At 43.6% G+C, this 19,714-nt stretch overlaps 1 protein-coding gene across 4 annotated transcripts in view; it reads left to right on the top strand.

Annotated features, from left to right (window-relative positions):
• Window positions 1-19,714, top strand: part of ttll7 (tubulin tyrosine ligase-like family, member 7) — an 84,606-nt gene that overhangs the window by 35,539 nt on the left and 29,353 nt on the right. For all 4 annotated transcript variants that reach the window (XM_005734926.1, XM_005734927.1, XM_005734928.1 and 1 more), the window contains exons 10-13: window positions 8,913-9,007; window positions 11,210-11,357; window positions 12,502-12,575; window positions 15,703-15,838. In XM_005734926.1, coding sequence (XP_005734983.1) covers window positions 8,913-9,007; window positions 11,210-11,357; window positions 12,502-12,575; window positions 15,703-15,838 — 453 coding nt within the window. The remainder of the gene's footprint in view (window positions 1-8,912; window positions 9,008-11,209; window positions 11,358-12,501; window positions 12,576-15,702; window positions 15,839-19,714) is intronic.

Raw genomic sequence — 19,714 nt, 5'->3', positions numbered from 1 at the left:
GTGCGTGCGTGTGTGTGTGCGTGCGTGTGTGCGTGTGTGTGCGTGTGTGTGAGACATAGCAAACAGCCGTGAATGCAGTTGTTCCACTCCAGCAGTAATGATCCCCCCTGTGCTACTAGCAGCTCTCTATAAGTCTCATCAATTAACATCCCACGCACACACACACACACACAAACACACAACCCTGCTTCTCTTTCACGCAACATTTACAGCAACAATAATTTATTTCCCAAATTCAACTGATTAGTCAGGGGATAGTTGCTAGCAAAGAGACCCCCTCTCAAATCCTCACTGCGTACACTGTCAAGATTGAAAATAACTTTATTACCACTTTTTAGCCCGTCGACGTTCGTTGCTATTCAGCAGGGACGCAAACAAGCAGGCGGGCCCATAGGCTGGTTTCCACAAACGGTACCCTATGGCAAGCCCTCAGGTCTAAATTTAATTTTTCAGCAGATCGCTTTGCAACATTTTGTAGTAAACTGAATCTATTTCAGCCCATTTCACCATTTGTTTTAACTTTCTGTTTTCTTCCTGCCCTCGAGTCGAAACAGTAGAAATTAAATTGAACCACAATCTAGGTCTTACGGGTTTGTTCTGGATTTGTGGACGCCCACCACTCAGGTTTCCTTGTTGGTGTCACTGTGAATTACACGTGCCATGCTTCGTTGGGGCTTCACCCAGACTGCTGTTCCGACACTGTCCTCTCTTGCTCTTTTAAATGTCAGAGTTGGTTGTCGGACATGCAAACTCACAACCAGGAAATGAATGTTCAACCTGCGTAGACTCAAAAGCCAGTTGGATACGTGAAAGCTAGATGGTATCATATACAAGAAACTGTCAGATCATATTATCCCTGTTCTTTGCGTTTGTGTTTTTGTCAGCTGTTTTTGAGAGCGTGTAGGAGGATGGAGAGGGAAGAAGAAAAAGGTTGTGTTTCACATCCTCCAATTATACCTTCAGAAAGGAGACACTAGGGTTTTTTTCAGTGGGGCAGCGTGATATTCAAAATAAGGCTCCAAACTCCTGTGTTAGAGGATGCATTTGCCTCTTTGTTGCAACTGCAAAAAAAGGAAAAACCCTCTGTGATACAGTACACTATCTCTTTGTAAGTGGACACAAGCACAGAGATATCATTGGAAATATACTGATAACAAACACAGAGGAATAAAGAGGGACACTCCACAGACCTGCAGACACCTGCTAAGTAGCTTGTCACACCGGTGAGTAGAGAAAAGGCAAGGGGGTGATGAGTCTCAAACCACGGCCAGCCATCAAAGAAGGCGCATTGTGCTCAAAGCAAAACGAGAAAGGGGAGACGGGAAGCTAAAAACGAGAGCGAGGGAGAGAGACAGGCTTTTGTGCGATCCTTGTCTTAATTCAGCAGAGTTTTCAACACAGGTTTTACCTCCTATTGACATTCAAAACATCAGCACTACATAGGCACACACACACGCACAAAGACACACACATACACGCACTTGCTCAAATGGCGTAACCTGAGATATTCACTTTCATTAAACCAGCCCAGACAGCATCTGTGTTTCGTATAGGAAAGGCGTTTCATTGAGCCGTGATCTTTGCTTCATGCAGGCGCACACTCAAGTGCGCGCACACACACTCACTTGCATATCCAAGCACGCATTCAAACACGCCTCTCTGCCTAGACTGTAGTTTCTATCGCCAAGGCCAAGGCTTTTGCTCTTAGCGGTTCATTGAGTGTTTTCTTTCTCTTTTAAAAGCAAAAAACCCAGAAAAAAAACAAACAAAAAAACGAAGCAAACCAGGAGAAAAGTAAAAATCGCCGCACGTGTTCTGTTTAGCTCAGTAGTTGCCTCGTGGCACAAGCTCATGAATTCTGTTAGCATGTAGTATTGTTATCAGATGGCACTATACAGGCCAAAGGGGCCAGCAAGCTTCAAAAAATCCAGCGTCAGGTGTAAGGAGTGCATTTACTTGTTGGGGAAATGCAGCAGCGGGACAATATTACGGCCCCGCACCCCTCGACCCTGCAGCCTCTTTAGGGCCCGTGGCCTGTAAGCTGGCATGACAAATAGTTTCAAATTTACAGAGAAAAATATAAAAACGGGAGAGGACAAGACGTGTACACACACACACACAAAACTATTGCTTTAAATTTTCCACCCCTGAAACAGAATCTGACAAAGAGCGCAATTTAGCGTTCTCACGAGGTCCTGATGCGTACCCGCGGACCCCCAGCACAAGGACCAGTGAACTGAGGCCCAGCCTCATTACAGGCTCTGGCTCACTTCATTTTTTAAGCTGTTTCCCCACATGCAGCATAAAAAAGCTCCAGCTGGTCAACTCTAAATAAGAAGAAACAAGTGCTTGTAGTGAGCATGAATAATTAGAAACCTCCCCGGTCCCCGCGAAGCTGTCTCTCTAGTGCCGGGCTCCAGGCAGCTTAGAGGCTGGTCGGCCTGCTTGTTAGGGCTACAGTCAGCATGTGACGGTGTGCTTGTGTGTGTGTGTGCAGAAGTGAATGTAAGTTAGCGTGTCTAAATTTGATTTGCACTGTGTGAATGTTTGCAGTGTTTGGTACTGTACTGTGTTCGGCTGGACGTTAAACACATCATGAGAGATACAGCCGAGGATGTGTCTGCGATTTTGTGTAAATCTTCTGCTCCCTGTCCGCGTGTGTGTCTGTGCGTGTGTGTCTGGATGAATGGTCTTTGCCCCTCTGGGAATAGCCCTCTGTAGTGTGTGGTACGCTACCCTCATCTGCTTACCGACTCCAGCCCATAGTCTTGCTTTTATTCAGTGAGGTTGGCAGGTTTTACTCTTCTGAAACACACACGGGCCTATTCAGGAAGAGAGAAGGAAGAAGCTGGGCGACTTTCACTGCGTTTTATGTGTCATGTTAAGATAGCGTTGCACAAAGGCAGCTTGATTGTTGACGGCAACAATTTCACTACCGTCCCCTCATCCGTCTCATGTGCTCTTTCTTCGTGTCCTGTCCCCCTTTTTAGGACCGCCGTGCAAAATGATTGGCAGCTAATGAGGCGGGCGTGGTTAGGCAAACTGTGGCACGGGCTTGCTCGTCACGGGCTGTTTGTGTGTTTGTATGTGTGACTGGCCATTACAAAAACAGACCAACAGTCTGCAGCTGGGCTGCTTCCTCATGGGTGGCGATTTTTCACCCTTCCCCTCACCCCTTCCTGCAACTTTCCCCTCTTTGTGTGCTTTGTGTCTCGGATTGTTTCAAGATGAGTTTTGGTTTGTCCTTCCAGCCCATCAGAGCCAACGTAATCCAGACTTCCCTTTTCTTTGGAGTGTTTGTGGGAAGTAATCTGCATTGGCAACTGTAAACAGATGCACAGAGACAAACACATCGATAGTTTTCACACTTTCCTATTTTCCAACCACATACAGACACCAAATGAGTTGGATCTGAGGAAATACTGCTAATGCAGTACTCCAATGCAGTATTCCACCCGTCTCATGATTGGGTGGAATAAATAGTGGCTCACACTTGTTCAGATTTCCAGTAGAAATTCTATTTAATCTGTGGAGAATGAGGTAAAAATGTAATGTTCTTATAGCCTTTCATAAAAGTGTAAAGAGTAGAGATGTTTTCCGGCTACTCTTAGAGGATGGATTTAGAGGTTAGCCTGCCTTTCACATATTTCCTGAGGAAATTTCAGAAGTGTTTCCTAACACCTGCTACAGCCGACTCGAACATTATTGTGTATTCAGAGTGATTAAAGAGGAATTTACTTGCTACCTGTGCTCTCCAAATAATTTTCATCCCTTCATGATTGAATTTGCTAGGGTAAATGATAGAGGAGAATACATACAGTCTGATATTCTCAATTATCTTTCCGAGTCTCTTTTGCCCTCTTCCACCTTTCATTCTCCTTTTGTCTTTGATTAATCTTTGGCACTTAGTGGGATTCATTCTTGTTTAAATGTACATGGATATCGTCCTTACGCTCTGAGGGGTTGTCCTTCCACTTGTAAACCCTAGGTGGCAGTAGTGACCTGCGAGCCACTCCCCGGCTTAAAAGAGGTTTATTAAAGAATAATTAGAATGATGTATGGGACTGTCTGTCTCTATCCACATCCATTTTCCCCCAACATGACTATTTCATGGAATAAGTATCAAATTAGGTGCGCACGGGCTTTGTATGTGGGGCAGTTGAAAACATACACCAACTCTTAGTCATTTATCATCAGGCGTGTACGGCAGTGTCAGTGTGTTTGTGTGCGCACGTGTGATTGAGAAGGAAGATGCACGTTTATGAGTGACATAGGGAACTGCAGCAGCTACAGCTGGCTCTGTGGCATCTTTGAAGGGAAGACATGTTTTCCCTTCATGTTTGTGACAGTCAGCTCTGGACTTCAGATTGTGACTGATGATTTGTTTTTGTTTGAAGACTCTTTGGCATTTTGAATTTTGTGTATAGGTGACTTACTAGATCCACTTAAACCGCATTTAACTACCTTGGATTGTATCCCTTGCATCTTTTCCATGTCTTCAAAGAGCAAGGGAGGTCAGCAAAGCTAAATAGTGTCCCACTCACTTCCAGGACCTTTACCAGACTCCGCTAGAGTGTCCCTGCATCCGAGTGGACCACGTAAAATGCCACAAAAAGAACAAAACGGTGATTGATAAGACGGCTGAAACAAGAGAGCGACTTAACAGGGTGGCTGGCTGTCTGTCTTGCTGTCGCTCTACTACTCATGCTCGGTTTCCCCCTCTCCCTTTCTGCCTCCCTCTCTCATTCCACCATTGTGCAGCAACAAACACTCCATTCTGACAGCGGTTGAACTGTGCTGATACCCTTGAGCGTGCGGGGCAAAATGGGAGGCTTGTCAAAGCAGTGGTTGTTTACACTCTGCCAGGAATAATAAGAGGGGGTCGTTTTTCTGAACCGATTAATCACGAGCAGCCCTTGTACTTGTTTTAGAGAGCATTCCAGACGCAGAATAAATGTCGATGTGGGGTGGCAATTTGTTGTGGAAATAAAGCAGCTGATTGTTGTTGATCCGGTGCCGTTGCTATATTATTAGGGTCTGTGCGGCGAAGCTGCAGAAGCCACAGGTACAAACTGTTTAACGTCCGCTGCATTTTTAGCAGCGAGCGAGACGCATCGTCATCGCCAGGTTAATGGTTTTATTCATAATTGAAGTGATAACAACAGACAGAGCATCAGTTAGCGTCTCATCATAATACGAGTGGAGACTTTATTCTCTGTAGTTGCGCAGAACGACCTATGACCCGGTTTATAGTGATCTCGTTGGTAGGCATTTATTGTGCTGTTTGGCTCATATTTGCTTACTGGCGATCCTTGGGCAACACACTTAGATCTCAATTCTAATGTTATAATGCCGCAACTTCATTATGTATCAAGTGCCCTGAGATGACTTCTGTTATGATTTGATGCTATATCAATAAAAGTGAATTCAGTTTACTTGAATGAGATGCTTCAACAGATCAAACATCAACAGATCCATGTTCTAACCAGTGGCTGAATGGAATTTTCCACTTGGAAATCACCAGGCATTATCAAATTAAATAAGCCATGTAAAATTTACCGGTTGCATTTCTCCCTGTTTTGTTTGTACTTTAGTGCTCAAAATAAAGATCAGTAGAGGGACTTGCTGTTCACCGAAAATTCAAACCAAATGGATGGTTTTAAAAAAAAGTCTCACGAGGCTCCCCGGCAACAGCCTGTATTTCACAGTGGTCTTCATGAACGATGGCAGGTTACGGTTTTCTCTTTTTTTTATGAGCCATCTCAATCCCACGACTCAAGGTGCTGAAAATAAAAGCTTTACATTTCCCGTCTTTGTTTTTGTTATAACCCTTTCATCTCTGTACGTTTAATTCAGTAATCAGATGGGGATAAAGGGTCCTGTGAAAGAATTAAAGACCGATATGCTTTTTGACCAAGTGATATTTTGGCTACAGCGATGCGTCGCTGAAGCTGAACCGAATCAAAGAATGAGTAAAAAGGAGTTTCTAATCTTTTCATCTGACGTTTTTATTGAATGCATCTTGGAGCAACCGAGGGCTCCTTTAAGACCCTGCCAGAGTCACTTAAGGAAATCAGAGTGGGGGGTTTTGGGAGCCTGCAGGGGTTCATTAGGACCAGACTGGTTCAACTTCCTTTTGCCAGGGAGGAAACAGAGAACACAGAAACACAGAGAGCGAGAGAAAAATGAAGAGAGGTAACGACCGGAGAATGAGGGCTAGCACGGGGAGGGAGCGGGGACGGGAGGGGAGCGCAGGGTCAGTGGTGACCAGTCAGAAAAACACGGTGAGAGACAGAAAGAGTGGAAATAGAAACTAGGGAGCTCCGCAGCTGGCAGCAAGAAGAAGGTGAGAGACAAAACAGCTGAGGGAGAGCAAAGAAAGCCAGCGAGCGCTGCGATGCCAGTCTCTCCTGCGACAGCTTGACACCACGAATCAAACTAAGAAACGAAGACAAGTAACGAGACGAGCGTCACCAGGATCACTGCCAGTCTGGCTCTTACCTATGGGCTACGGCGCTCTAAAGCCATACTGTTTTCACCGTGGCTGTCACATTGGCGAGCGCTCTAAATGAACACAGACCTTCTTTTATTTATTTTTTCTTTAGTAATGTTTCGCTTTCTTTGATAAGATAACTGCAGGATGAAGTGGAGCGCCGTCCTCCTCGGCACAGAGAGGATTGTACACTTCATTCTTTTGAGCGAAAGAGTTGCATAGGGTCTCTCTGTTCCTGTTTTGCTCATGGTGCTAGAACACATTCATCACCCCCGTACTGATAAATGGCTGCTGTATACAAAATAATAAAAAACACACGCACACGCACGCTTACAAGGGCACGTCCGTACAAACACACTTCATATTTGTGAGGCTTTTGTAGCTCACCTGTGATATTTATGGAGTTATTGCCTAAACTAGTTAAAGGGACTCAGGCAGTGACAGCCCAGGGAAGGTTATATGCATATTTACAGACAGCCACAGCTCAGTATCGAGTTTCTGAGGAAATAGCAAGAATAAAAAGCTTCCTGGTATCACAACAGTCACGTTTCTTAGGTCAGTTTGGGTGTAGATTTACATTTTTCCTCCTTTATTTTATTTTCTATAGCTGCCTCGTGATCCTAATGCGCAGTCTTTCAGCAGTTACGGCCTTTTTTGGGGGGGTTACGCACACACGCTCTGGCTCTCGCAGTTCCTGGGAGTCTAGCAGCGGTGTAAATATTATCTTACATCACTGTTCCCGAATCTGCCACACAGCACTGAGCACCTTTATGTCAGGATTAGTAATGGGTAGTTCAGATGTAGGAGGGATGGAGTTACAGAGAGCTACCCCCACAACCCTTGAGAGGCTTTGCATGCTGTCTCCAAAGGGGCTTTCAAATTTTGGTGCTCGGGAAAACCTCATGGTTCCAAATAGCTTGATGCTGCACGCCAGCCTTTTTTTCCATCCATCTCTTTTACCGTCCTTTACCCCACATTCCTGATTGGTGGATAGAACGGGATCTGTAATAGACACTAAAACCTGTGATTAGCTCAGTTTTGCTCTGTTACTGAAATCCCGATTTGTGATTGGCTGTTGTCCTGCTTTGATGTGTTCAACTGTATCCAACGGCTTTTTTCCAAAGGAAGACGGGAACTAGAGGAATAGTGTTTCTGATACAAGTACTCACGTTGGCTGCAGAGTAAGGCTACTGGGAGAGGTTGAATTTCCAGCTAGACGCCCAGACAGTTGGCTGTGATTTTCATTCATAAAAGCAGATAATTTTGACTTCAGGGTACATAAACATTGTCAATGAATTGAGAAAACAAACCAGAAAATATATTAATAGGAGGACATTGTCTATTAAGGTGATGTTAACTGTTGCTGTTCATAACCTCTGATTTTGTTGAACTGATTTATAGCAACAAAGTGACAAAATTCCCTTCGCTACTCAACAAATAAACCCTTATCCCATACGACCACATCACCCAGACGTTAAAAAGAAAATGGGCGGTCTAAGGCTTTTGGACATTGTTAATAAAAGAGCCGACTTATCTCCAAAATCAAGCCGTATCAAACTCGGCCAGCCTTTCGTTGGGCATCTGTTGCATTGTCATTTGAAGTCGGCTCATAGAAAGACACCATTCCTCTCACGGTTGCCAGTTCATTCACCCTCCCTCTGCACTTCTCTTCCATTTTTTGCAGCCTTTGTTGTCTCACATAATCTCTTTCTCACTGTGGGAACATAACAAAGAGTAAAAAGAATTGATTTGTTGTGTCAGGTATAATAACTGATATTTGAATACCTTGCACTGGTGCTGGAAATTGTTCCGTTAAGAATGGTACATTGCTCTTGAATTTCTCCCCAGATGATACCTGCTTTTGTACCTCGAATCCGAGGTGGCTCTTTCTGTTTCTTGCTGAGCGGAATCTCTCTGAGCGCTCTTGATTGTCCGTGATGGCACTGAGCTGAGCGACGGCAGTTCTCTGATGCTCGCAAAGACGTGCGCGTCGAGGCGTCGGGCTGTTGCGAGCAATCTTAGGATACAGAGTCAGGAACCAGGGTCAGTTATGGGGTGAGCGATTAACCCACACAATCTGTTTGTATGCATTCACTCTGACGCAAATATGCTCTTCTAAATGCACGGGCATACACTCGTCAGTGCCAGAGTGGATTTATGCCCAGGCAAAGGCTAAGAGTTGCAAAGTGTCCGTCAAAGAGAGAAAAAACCCTCAACTTTCATCTCTTTCTCACTACTTCTCTCCTTGCACTGGATCTTTTTTTTCTTTTCTCCAAAGATGCTCTAAACTCACTCCTGTAATTGCGTAGCCTGTCTGTTGGACTGATAAGAAAGGAGAAAAAAGTGATATGAAGCAGAACAAGAAGAGAAAAGAATACTGAGCATCCTTTGAATGTGTCTGTTCTCTCTTACCTGACAGATCAATCGAGCTCCGAGCTTTGGGACAGATCAGAAGATTGATTACGATGTGAAGAAAGGTGTGCTGCTCAATGCCCTCAAACTCCTCAACATCAGGTATTGTTTTCCACCCTGTCTTGCACATACACACCCATGCAAATAGATGCAACAAACTGCATCTACGGTTTGCAAATCCTGCCCGCGGCTCTTTTGCCCGTCTCTAGTGGCTCCCTGTGGCTTTCACAAAAATAAGTAGCTGAATATAAATATGGAAAGTAACTATGCTGCTGCGGTAAAAATGTGGAGCCTTTACATTGAATTAAAAAAATGTGTTCCTCTCAGCCAGCCGGTCACCTGCTGCCTTATCCTCTTAGTTTTGCTGGAAATCAGTAGAGGTGTCTGGCATGGATGCACGTAAACACAGAAATGTGTAGCCTTAGCTATGCATTCAAAAAAAATAACAGGAAAACAAAGAATTTAACATGGAAAGATTTGAGTCCTTGCTGCTGGCACGCTCGATCTGAAGCCTATAAGACCACTACATGTTTTATCAGCAAACTTCACAATTGCTCTGTTTAGTTGGTGAAGTTTTGTGCGCAGACGCACTCGAAGTTTGTATCAAGCCTTCCTTTAAAGGGCTTTAAATGCTCAGAATTCCAATCGGTGCTTAGGTTTCTTTTATTTATTTATTTATCTTTTAATTTGACAGCCGAGCAAATGTAAAAATTATTTTGACGCACAGTACAATCCGGCCATTATCTTGTTTTGGTTTCAGACTGATGAGACAGTAGTGACATTAGCGTGGACGCAGCAGGAAGTTGAAGCTTTGGACAAATAAATTGCTGTCTTTCTAAATTTGTGTGTTGGTGTTTCTGTGGTGGATAAAAAGACGGATAATGGCCAAGGTACAAAGCCATGCAATACCATCCACTGTGTGCTTTGTGAACCCTTCAATCAGAGATGCTGGGTGTTTGTGAGTTTCTGAATGTGTCTTTTTTTTAACCTGTGCGCTGATCTGTGGTCCGTATATCTACATACGCTTCCTCTGCTGCTCTTTGTTTTGGTTTGTGGGTGTATTTCCTTTCTTTTAAATGTGCACGGTTTTTATTTTGGAATGTATTTGTCGTATAGGTAGGGTGCGTGTTTGTGTGCACGTGTTTGCTGGCATGCTTTTGTGTCCCCTGGCTACGGAGAGTCTGTCCTGATTGATCATTGTACACCAGACCTCTGCTCTTTATTCCCTCTTTTCTCTGTGTGCTTGTCCTCCTCTTACTGCTCTAAATATAGTCTCAGCTCTGCTAGTCACACACATATATACAAACAAAGTGCACACACACACACACACACACACACACACACACTGGATCAATTACATGCAACATCGTATACATCTAATTTGGCCAAGTGAGGTGCACCGGGCCCACATAAAGACCGGCTCCATCCTCCTGAATGGATTCATGTGGGCCAAACAAATCTCTTCTCAAAGTGATTTGTTACATGGCTGATGTTTAATGTGCTGCCACAGATTAAAAAGGGAGATTTGGTTATTTTATGACAAATAAGTCGTAGGAGGGCATGAAAGGCACGGGGAAGCTCTTTCCACTGGACATAGCGCTTATGTTCACGCTACAGTGAGTGTGGGGGGGGGGCTCCGCTCACTTTTTCCTTGTATAGTAATGACTTTGCTTCCCCCAAAGGGAGGAGCTGGTGCTGTGTAGAGGTAGGCTTGGCTCTTGATTCTGCTCACCACATCAACTGTATCAAATGGGATCAATTCAGACCCGGTCGGGCATGGACATTGATAAACCTCAGTCCCCCAAAAGCACTCAATATCCAATTTAAAGGACCAGCGATTGACTAAAATGAATTGCCCTTTCTCTAGACCGCAGTGGCCCACTTGTTCAGAATTAGCTGTCTGGTCCTGTTCATCCCAGAGTTGTTTGTGTCTCAGCTTCATCTCTGTTTTTGTATTGTTGAGTGTTTTGTGGGGGCTTTTTGTCTGTCTTTTTTTTAAACCAGCACAATGATGTGATAAGGCAGATATTCAGGTCAGCTAGGGAGGAGGCCCACAAGCTGTCAGGCTTTATTATGACACTTTTAAAAACCCTTTTCCGTTGATTATGTGCGTGTGTGTTTTTCCCAGTACTGTCTAGTGTTACAAATAACCATTACATGCAAAGCAAAACTAAACAAAGAGAGCTTTGGTGACAGCAAACATTAAAAGGTGCGATCAGAATGTTTTTGCTCTTAGTTAGCTCCTAAATCCGAACCCTTTCCGTGTATGTGCGATGTTAGTTGTCTTGCTTTTCGTTGATCCAGGGCGAGTGATAAGAAACGCAACCTAGCCCAGCAGAAGGCAGAGGCTCAGAGGCGGCTGTACGGACACGGATCCATGAAGAAACTCTCGGCCGCTTCCTCGGACTGGGAGAAACAACGTCACACGCTGGAGCGACGAAGAGAAGAGCTGGTGAGGCGGAGCAGAAAGAAAGAGAAAGCAGGAGGGGAACAGAAATCCATTCATTTAAAACTTTATTTTAAATTCACAAATACTGGGCTTTATATCCACTCCTTCACACACACTGTCCCACCGCAGGTACAACCACAGTTGTCTAAAGCGCTGGCTGGTATCAAACTGCAGGGCAGCATCTGCGATGCTAAGCACCTGTACAGGGCGGTGCTCCTTAACTGTGGTCGAGGGAGTTGAGAGCGCTACTCATTCATTTCCCCACCCGGACATTCAAAACCGGCCTGGGGATTAGAACAATGACTGCACAGTCTCGAGCGGCGGTCGTAAGTCATGAGATACTTTTAAGCTTTGCAGGCCACACGAAAATGTGCACAAAAAGGTGGTTTGGCTTCAGACAGGCTCACATCAGAGATCTGTGACGTGTCGTTACAGACATTTACTTAACACACCGATCAGCTGGCACATCAATATATTTGACATATAAATTATATGTCTCAGCACCCTGCTGTATTATGCACTTGAAACACAAGTCGAAAAGCAGAAACTCAGTTTCAGTTACTTCTTACTTTGTGTCAGAAGACTCAAAAGTTTCTGACACAAGCATACCGTTTAATTATTTTCTCTTTGAAATGAAGTCGGGGGAGCTTTGCTCATGTATATGGGGAAAAGTGGCAGCTACTAGTACTTTAACGCCTCCCACCCTCTTTGATTAGCCTTTTGATTAGCCATGGCACTAATCAGTGGGAATGAGGAAAGATGGCGGAAAGGCACCTTTTAGAAAAAGGGCATCGCTTCGTTTTCGAGTGCTGTTATGGCTGAAGTGTGAGACCAGGTTTGGATCTATGAAAGGCACACGCTGCTTAGAGCTAAATGAGATTGCAGTGCTGGTAGGAAAGTGGTCCCCTCCTTTCGTCTTTATGCCAAATTGGCCAACTGAGCTCCACAATTACACCTTTGTAACATACTAATGAAAGAGTAAATGGACTAAATTATGAGTCATTGATGAGTGAGACTCTTTGTCCTCTTTTCTTTCTTGCAGGAATTCATTCTGTCTTTGCCTCTAATAGAATATATTGTTTTGTTGGCACTGACTTTTATCTGGAAGAAGTTGTCATTTGTCTCTTTGCTTTTCTCTTATGTTTAGAAAGAGCGGCTGGCGCAGGTTCGCAAGCAGATTTCAAGGGAGGAGCATGAAAAGCAACATCTGGGGAACTACAGGTAGGAAAGAGGCAGACAACTGGGGCGAAGAGCCTCTCCCTCCAGGAACACCACCCACTGTACTTGTGCCAGTGCTTTTACATTTATGGGGGTCATCTCGAGAGTGCCAGGCGCTCAGGAAAACAAATAAAGCTGTTGCAGAAAGAACAACCAAAAGCGAATCTATTGTTTGGAGAGAAGAACTGACTGACGAGAATGAAAGCTGTCCAGTGATGTGTAGGAACAAGGATCAAATTGTTATTCTTCTATGCACAGTGTGCACAACAAAGTTACTTTAGTGTACACCTTTCTTGACAAATGGCAGCCGGCTTTTCCCCACACTTTTATCTCCCCCCGAAATCCAGCAGGGACACTGGGAGACATTAAGCATGTCAATTTTTAATAGTCAGCTCACAGATGGAGCAGATTCACCTTACAGCATGACTCAGCAACACAAAGTTCAGATTTGCTGCTTGTCCCTTATAAATTGTTAATGCTCTTTCCTCCCTCTGTGTCTCTTCCTGCCTTAATCCAACACATCCCCCCCGCCTCGCTTTTCTCTCCCAGTATGTTCCTCGTTCACCCACTTACGCACAAAAACAAAGACAAACAGTCACAACTGGCTCACACACACAACACACACCCTTCTTGCTGTCTTCCCAACTCTAAGTGACTTCTTGACTCATCACTTGAGTGAATGGCTGGTGAATTTTGAATGCTGATCCAGGCCTGCGTGAAGTGCTGTCACCTCCTTCCTATTTTTCGACAGGCAGTCAGACAGTCAATCAGGCAGGCTGGCGTCTGTCTGGAGCAGCCTGGTAAAGACCTCTTAGCATTCAAATAGTGTCCCTGCACAACGCTGAAGTCTGATTAACACAGTGCTTCTCATTAGATGAGTTTGGGTAATGAACTGACTTACATTGTGCTATTAGATGAAACTGTATCAGGTACAGACAATGACCGTGATCCGAGGGAAACCCAGCAGGTATTTGCTCTTCAGTTAGGATTCTTTAAAGGGTACAGCTTGTGTTTTATATATACATGTAATATATATATGTGTGCATAGCACAAAGAGGTACGCTTACAGTTGAGAATGCTCATATTAAAATAAAGAATAGAAATAAAAGGTCAGCATATGTAAATTAATGTGAAAAAGAAAGTTTCGGAGACAAAAGACTTGTAGACCAACTTCCTTTACACAGACAAAACCAAAGTGGTGATAGCTGGCCCGTCCCTCCGCAATCAGCTGAAGCAACATCATAAAGAAGAGTGGGCCAAAATTCCTCCACAGTGATGTGAGAGACTGATAAAGTCATACAGAAAACAATTACTTCAACTTATTGCTGCTAAAGTGGTTCTATGAGCTATTGAATCATGGGGTGCATTTAGGTTTTCACTTGCTTTTTTCACATGGCTCTACAGTAATCCCCGTGAGCAGACCCTCAGACATCAGACTACTCTAAATGCTCGTTTTTAGACAGGTTTTTTTTGCACTGTCGACTTAATGCGAGTGGATAAAGCCCTGTCTGCCTGCTGTTTGTATCTTTTGCACACTCTGGGATGTGGTTCACACTCCCAGAGTGAACGGGCCCCTTTAAATGTCTGGTGACAGCAAACTTTAAAGACCTGTTGACCAAATCAAATGTTTTTATTCAGTAGAGTTTCAGATGTTAGTTTTTCTTTAACTCCAGTTGAGGACTGAAAGTAAGGCCCAGCAAACGTTTTAGTTAAACAATAGTGAGAGGTCACCCCCACGTAAAACGTCCATTTGCTCAGAGATAGACGCTGCCAAAAAGACTGAGCAGTTAACACCCACTATTAAAGTGCCTCACCTTAAGCTTCTCAGTCGAGTGATTCATGACGCTCTTTAGGATTGAAACGTTCTGGCTCTTTTCATATGTTATGAATCCATTTTCGTTTATGTGACCGTTATAAAAATGTGTCTTGGGAATGAAAAGAACCATTACATGCACCCTAGAAACTGAGAAGTCTCACATATAGTGAATTCAAGGGATGGGATTCAAATGGCAGCTTTATCTCAGGTCTCACAATCAATGTACCTGTTTGCATAATACTGGGTAACGGCTTTGGTCCAATTAAATAGTTCAGCTTTATGTGGCATTACACAGAAATCTGCTACACATACACGTGTATCTGTGAGTAGCTCAAAGCCTATTAATCAATATTTAAAAAGAGCCGGCCTGTCATTGTGCCATGGTAGAACATTTTCCACTGCTGTGTCCTTGCTGTGACTTCATTCATCTCTATAGTTTTCTCTTTTAATCACAGGTCTGTGCTTGTGAGTGTTTTTCTAACCAACTTGAGGGGAGTTTAGCACTTAATATCGTCTGTGCAGACGCCAGACTACATTCATGCTTTTGCAATAACTGAGGCCAGTTCTTATCTTGATTAAAACAATAACCTTGTTTTGACTTAATGGATAAAGCGATGGCATTGGGAGTTTGCAGATGTATTATGAGGGTAACCAGGCATTGTTCTAATCCCCTCAGGCCTTGGATAAACACCGAGCACTGTTATTTTAGTCTTAAGGGCACAAATGTGAATGTGTGAATGGGCGCATTAGCAAAGACTGCAAACACAGTGACGCTCGTGCACACGTCGGTGTAGAAAGCTGTTGTATTAATGCACCGAGTGAAAAGATTGACTGATGTTCATGCAGTTTCTTCACTTAAGGTCTCATTAATATTCCTCTGTCTGTATTTGCTCTTTGCTGCCTCCTTCCTCCTCCTTCGCTCTCACCTTTTGTTTGTCTTTCTCTGCACTTGCTGCACCTTGACCTTTCTGTCTCTCCCACCAATTATTGTGCCTCATCTTTATCTTTCTTTCTATCCCTGTTCTTTTTTTATTTTCTTTGTCTCTCTAAATCTCTTTACCCCTTTTCCACTTTTTTTTTACCCCCACTGACTTCCTAAATATTTCACGGCTTCTCTTTCCACCCCATATCCCTCTCTTCCTTAACCTGAACCACCCTTTTTCTCATTCTTCCACTCCGTCTCTCTCACCTTCTACTTTTATGACCCCATTTGTGACCCATCATTTCCCTTCATTTTCCCCTTTCCTTTGTCCATTGTTCCTCACCTCGTCTTCACTCTCTTCTCCTTTCTCCCTCCTTCTCTGCGGTCCACAGACGTATTTACCCCCCAGACGACAAGCTGCTGTTGGAAAAGTATGAAAGCCTGCTCTCGGCCGCCTTTCAGACCTTCCTCGCCGGGCGAGCTGCCTCACTTCAAAAGGAAATGAATAATCCTCTGAAACGAATGAAGGCACGTACGTCAGTGGCAGACTGTCACGGACTCACACACGCACAAACACATGCACACAAGCAAAGAAAACTGCAGAAAAACACACCCAAACATATTCAGACACTTGTGGACAAGCAAGCGTAAAAGAAAAGAAGCACACACACATTTCTATTAAGATTCTGCCCATAGAGACAAAAAGGATGCACAAATAGCGCGAAAGTGTGCCGCAGCCCTTGGTATTTGTTAGAACACCTGAAAATACGTCCTTCTTCTCCTCTCTACCTTTCCACTGTCATTCAGCCTTTTCACAAATATTCATTATGCTGTGCACATGAGCTTTTAAAAGCAAACAACGATGTCACTTTTATTACTTTGTTTACTTCCTCTTTCTTCTTCTGTGTTTTCCTACGTTTCTTCCTTTCTGCAAAGGTTAACCAAGTTGCTGGCCACACATTTCAATGCATTTTTATGCAGTTTGATTACATATTTATCGCACTTACACACATATATGTGTAGGTATATACACTCAGAAGCTTGTGCCGTCATGCACTTATGAAATTGTAAAAGTCATTGTATGCTTATGAATACCAGCACTCTTCAGTATCAGGAGGAATGCATCTTCAGCTAAGCTTTGAAGGTAAAGGTATGAAGAGAGGACAACAGCTGATCTACATCAGAAAGATGAGAATGGGAGATGAAGGAACGATGAGCGGAGGATAATATAGTCATAAAGTAAAAAAGATGGTGAGACACTGATAGAGAGTTGTTTTGTTACTATTGTTTTGACTTGACTAGAGTACAAAAAAATGGAGAGAAAGGGGCAATTTTTGGTTTTCATGTCTGGTTATGTATTCAAGAGGAACAAATCAATGGAATGAAAAGACACAGGGGAGGGAACCGTGGGATATTTAAAAACACGGAGCGAAGAAGCAATGATGAGGAGGAATGATGCAGATAGAACAAAAAAGCCTTAACTGCGTTTGGCAACTGAATAGCAGAAGTGAATACTGTGCAGAATGTGGATATTTTTGACAGTAGTATTGACATTACAAGTACATATCAAAGTACTGTCATATGGAGCCATCGGAGCTTTTGTGGAAACTGCCTCAGCAGTTTGCACCCTGTCGCAGTGTTTTTTCTTTCAAAAACTTATTGTGTGTCCTTTAAAGAATGGAAATCTCTGCAGAGCATTTTTAGAGATGTCAATCAAAGACTGGTCAGAGCCGAAACAAAATATAAAGGCAGCAAGTGTTGCTTTTGTGTTTCCTATCTAATAACACGATCATGAGTGACAACTCGACTGTCCTTATTCAGAGACAGAGTGTGAGATACTAATCTGAACCATTTATGGGGAAAAAGATGTTCCTGAACTGCAGTATGATATTCATCAGAGCACAAAAAACACATCTTATGCAAACGTTTTCTTGCCTTATGTTTAAACATTTCTTCTAGTTTTGAGAGAGTCTGCGGGTGTTTTCAGGTACCTTTCTAAAAGCAGTGGGGGAGCCAAGCTCTATGTTTAGTCACTACTCTGCCACTTTAATAGGTACGTCGCACTAGTAGAGAAGAATTAACACAGAATGGAGAGAATGAAAGTTACCCACAGACGGTCTGAAATGTTATTCTTCACAGTGTCAGCTTTGGACATATTCAGAAAACTGCATTATCATGTACACATTTCTTGACAATTGCCAACTGGCTTTCCCCACACTTTCATTATTCCCCCACAGAAAACATAAAGCACGCCAATTTTCAATAGTCAGCTCACAGATGGAGCAGACTCACTGTAAGGCGTGAGTCGGCAACACGAAGTTTGCTGCTTGTCCCTTATAAATTGTTACACACTAACCAGCCACTTTAATAGGTACACCTTGTTAGCACCAGGTTGGACCCCTTTGGCCTTCAGAACTGCTTTAGTTCATCAAGGTGCTAAAAAAATCCCCAAAGGTTTTGGTCTACCTTGACATGGTTGCGTCACAGTTTTTTTTCACATCAGCATCCGTGATTTACGTCGTATGTTTCACCAAATCCCAAAGGTGCTCTGTTGGACTGGGATCTGGTAATCGTGCAGGACATTTGGATACAGTGAACTCAGTGAAACAGAATAAGATGTTTTAGAGTTTTGTGCCACGGCACGTTATCCTGTTGGCCATCAGGCGATGGATCCACTGTGGTCATGAAGAGATGGACGTGGTCAGAAACAATGGCTAGAGTGTTTAAACAACACTGTGCTACAGAAATCGTCACGCATCAGAACGTTTATTATTTGTACAATTTAATTCGATGATGTTTGTGATCCCGTGCTGTTCTTAGCTGACAGGATGGATCCCGGTGCGGTCTTCTGCTGCTGTAGCCCACCTGCTTCAGGTTTTGATGTGATGTGATGTTCAGAGATGCTCTTTTGCATTTCTGAACTTGGTTGTAACCCGTAGTTATCTGAGTTACTGTTGCCTTCCTATCAGATCGAAGCAAACCAGCCATTCTTTCTGACTTTGCCTTTTTCTGCTTAAATGCACTTAATTGCTGGATATTAACCTTATCAAGCATTTTTACAGGTGTGCTTAACAAAGTAGATGGTGGGTGTATACTTCATAGTTATTGGTCGTATCATTACGATTCAAATGCTAAATTAGTGAGCTTTCTTTTTAGCTCCGTGTGCATGCGTGTGCTGTGTGCTGCTGTCGTGCATGGCTCTACTAGTTTCCCTCCCTTCCATTTCTGTTCTTTGTTTTATTTTGTGCCCTTTGCAAAACACACCTAGCAGAGCAGCTGAGAGACAAGTGAAAGGAAGATAATGTCATTCGAAGAGATGACAACTTGTTATGTTACTGTAAACAAAAGCTTCCCAACAAGTGTTAAACCAAGCATAACAAAATGAGAAAGAGAGACTGAGAGAGCCAGAGCTGTTCTGTCATTGTCAGCGGCTGAGACTGTTTGACAGTCTAAATTAAATCAAACAGAATTTAAAGAGAACCGAATAGAAAGTGTGTAAAAATGAAAATACCTCCAGACTGGTTTAAGTTAGATTAGCATTAAAAACTTAATTTATCAGGGAGTTTCATTACTCGTGATGTTGCTTTTTTTCTTTGAGACATCATTCCTTAGCTCTGCTTAGATGGGCAACCCATGCGGCCAATCAAATGCAAAGGCAGATTGGGATCATACGGGATAATCATGTGAAAGAAGGAAGGGGGCGTTTCCAAGACAGCAAGTGTTGTGGTACAAAGAGACGGGAGCCGGTCGGGAAAAATGGAAGAAACACGTGAAGATGTAAAATGAGCAGCGTCTGGCTGCATTTCAGTGACTCTGGGTTTCTGATTGTTTAAATGAATCTGAATGTGCGTTTAAAGCCATTTATGATTCTTAACTTGTTGAAGCTGCCGCTCACCACAACAAGCACAAATTTTGCACTTTTAACTGTTTTTCACAAGTTTCACAGCTTTTCCTACTGATAAAAACCTCCCATATGGCCATTTATACAACACAAAGTAATTAAGCAATAAACAATTAACTTGTTGAACCCCAATGCCCCCAGTACTGGAGGCGAGAGGGAGAACATCTGGAATTACCACCAGATCTGTTATTTAAATATAGAAGCGTGTGGTTTTCACAGAAACGTCAGAATCTCATCCAAAAGCCCACAAAACCTAAAAGCTAAAACAGCAAAAAGAGCATGTAAATACCATCCATCCATCTTCTTCTGCTTATCCGGGGCCGGGTCGGGGGGGCAGCAGCCCCTGCAGAGAAGCCCAGACCTCCCTCTCCCCAGCCACCTCCTCCAGCTTGTCCGGGGGAACACCAAGGCGTTCCCAGGCCAGCCGAGAGATATAATCTCTCCAGCGTGTCCTGGGTCTGCCCCGGGGCCTCCTCCCGGTGGGACATGCCTGGAGCACCTCG

This window comes from Pundamilia nyererei, unplaced genomic scaffold (genome assembly GCF_000239375.1).
Source record: "Pundamilia nyererei isolate P.nyererei 1_Seehausen unplaced genomic scaffold, PunNye1.0 scaffold00061, whole genome shotgun sequence".
Lineage (NCBI taxonomy): Eukaryota > Metazoa > Chordata > Actinopteri > Cichliformes > Cichlidae > Pundamilia > Pundamilia nyererei.
The sequence above is the reverse complement of the archived record's forward strand: the minus strand, read 5'-3'. Positions and strand labels throughout refer to the sequence as shown.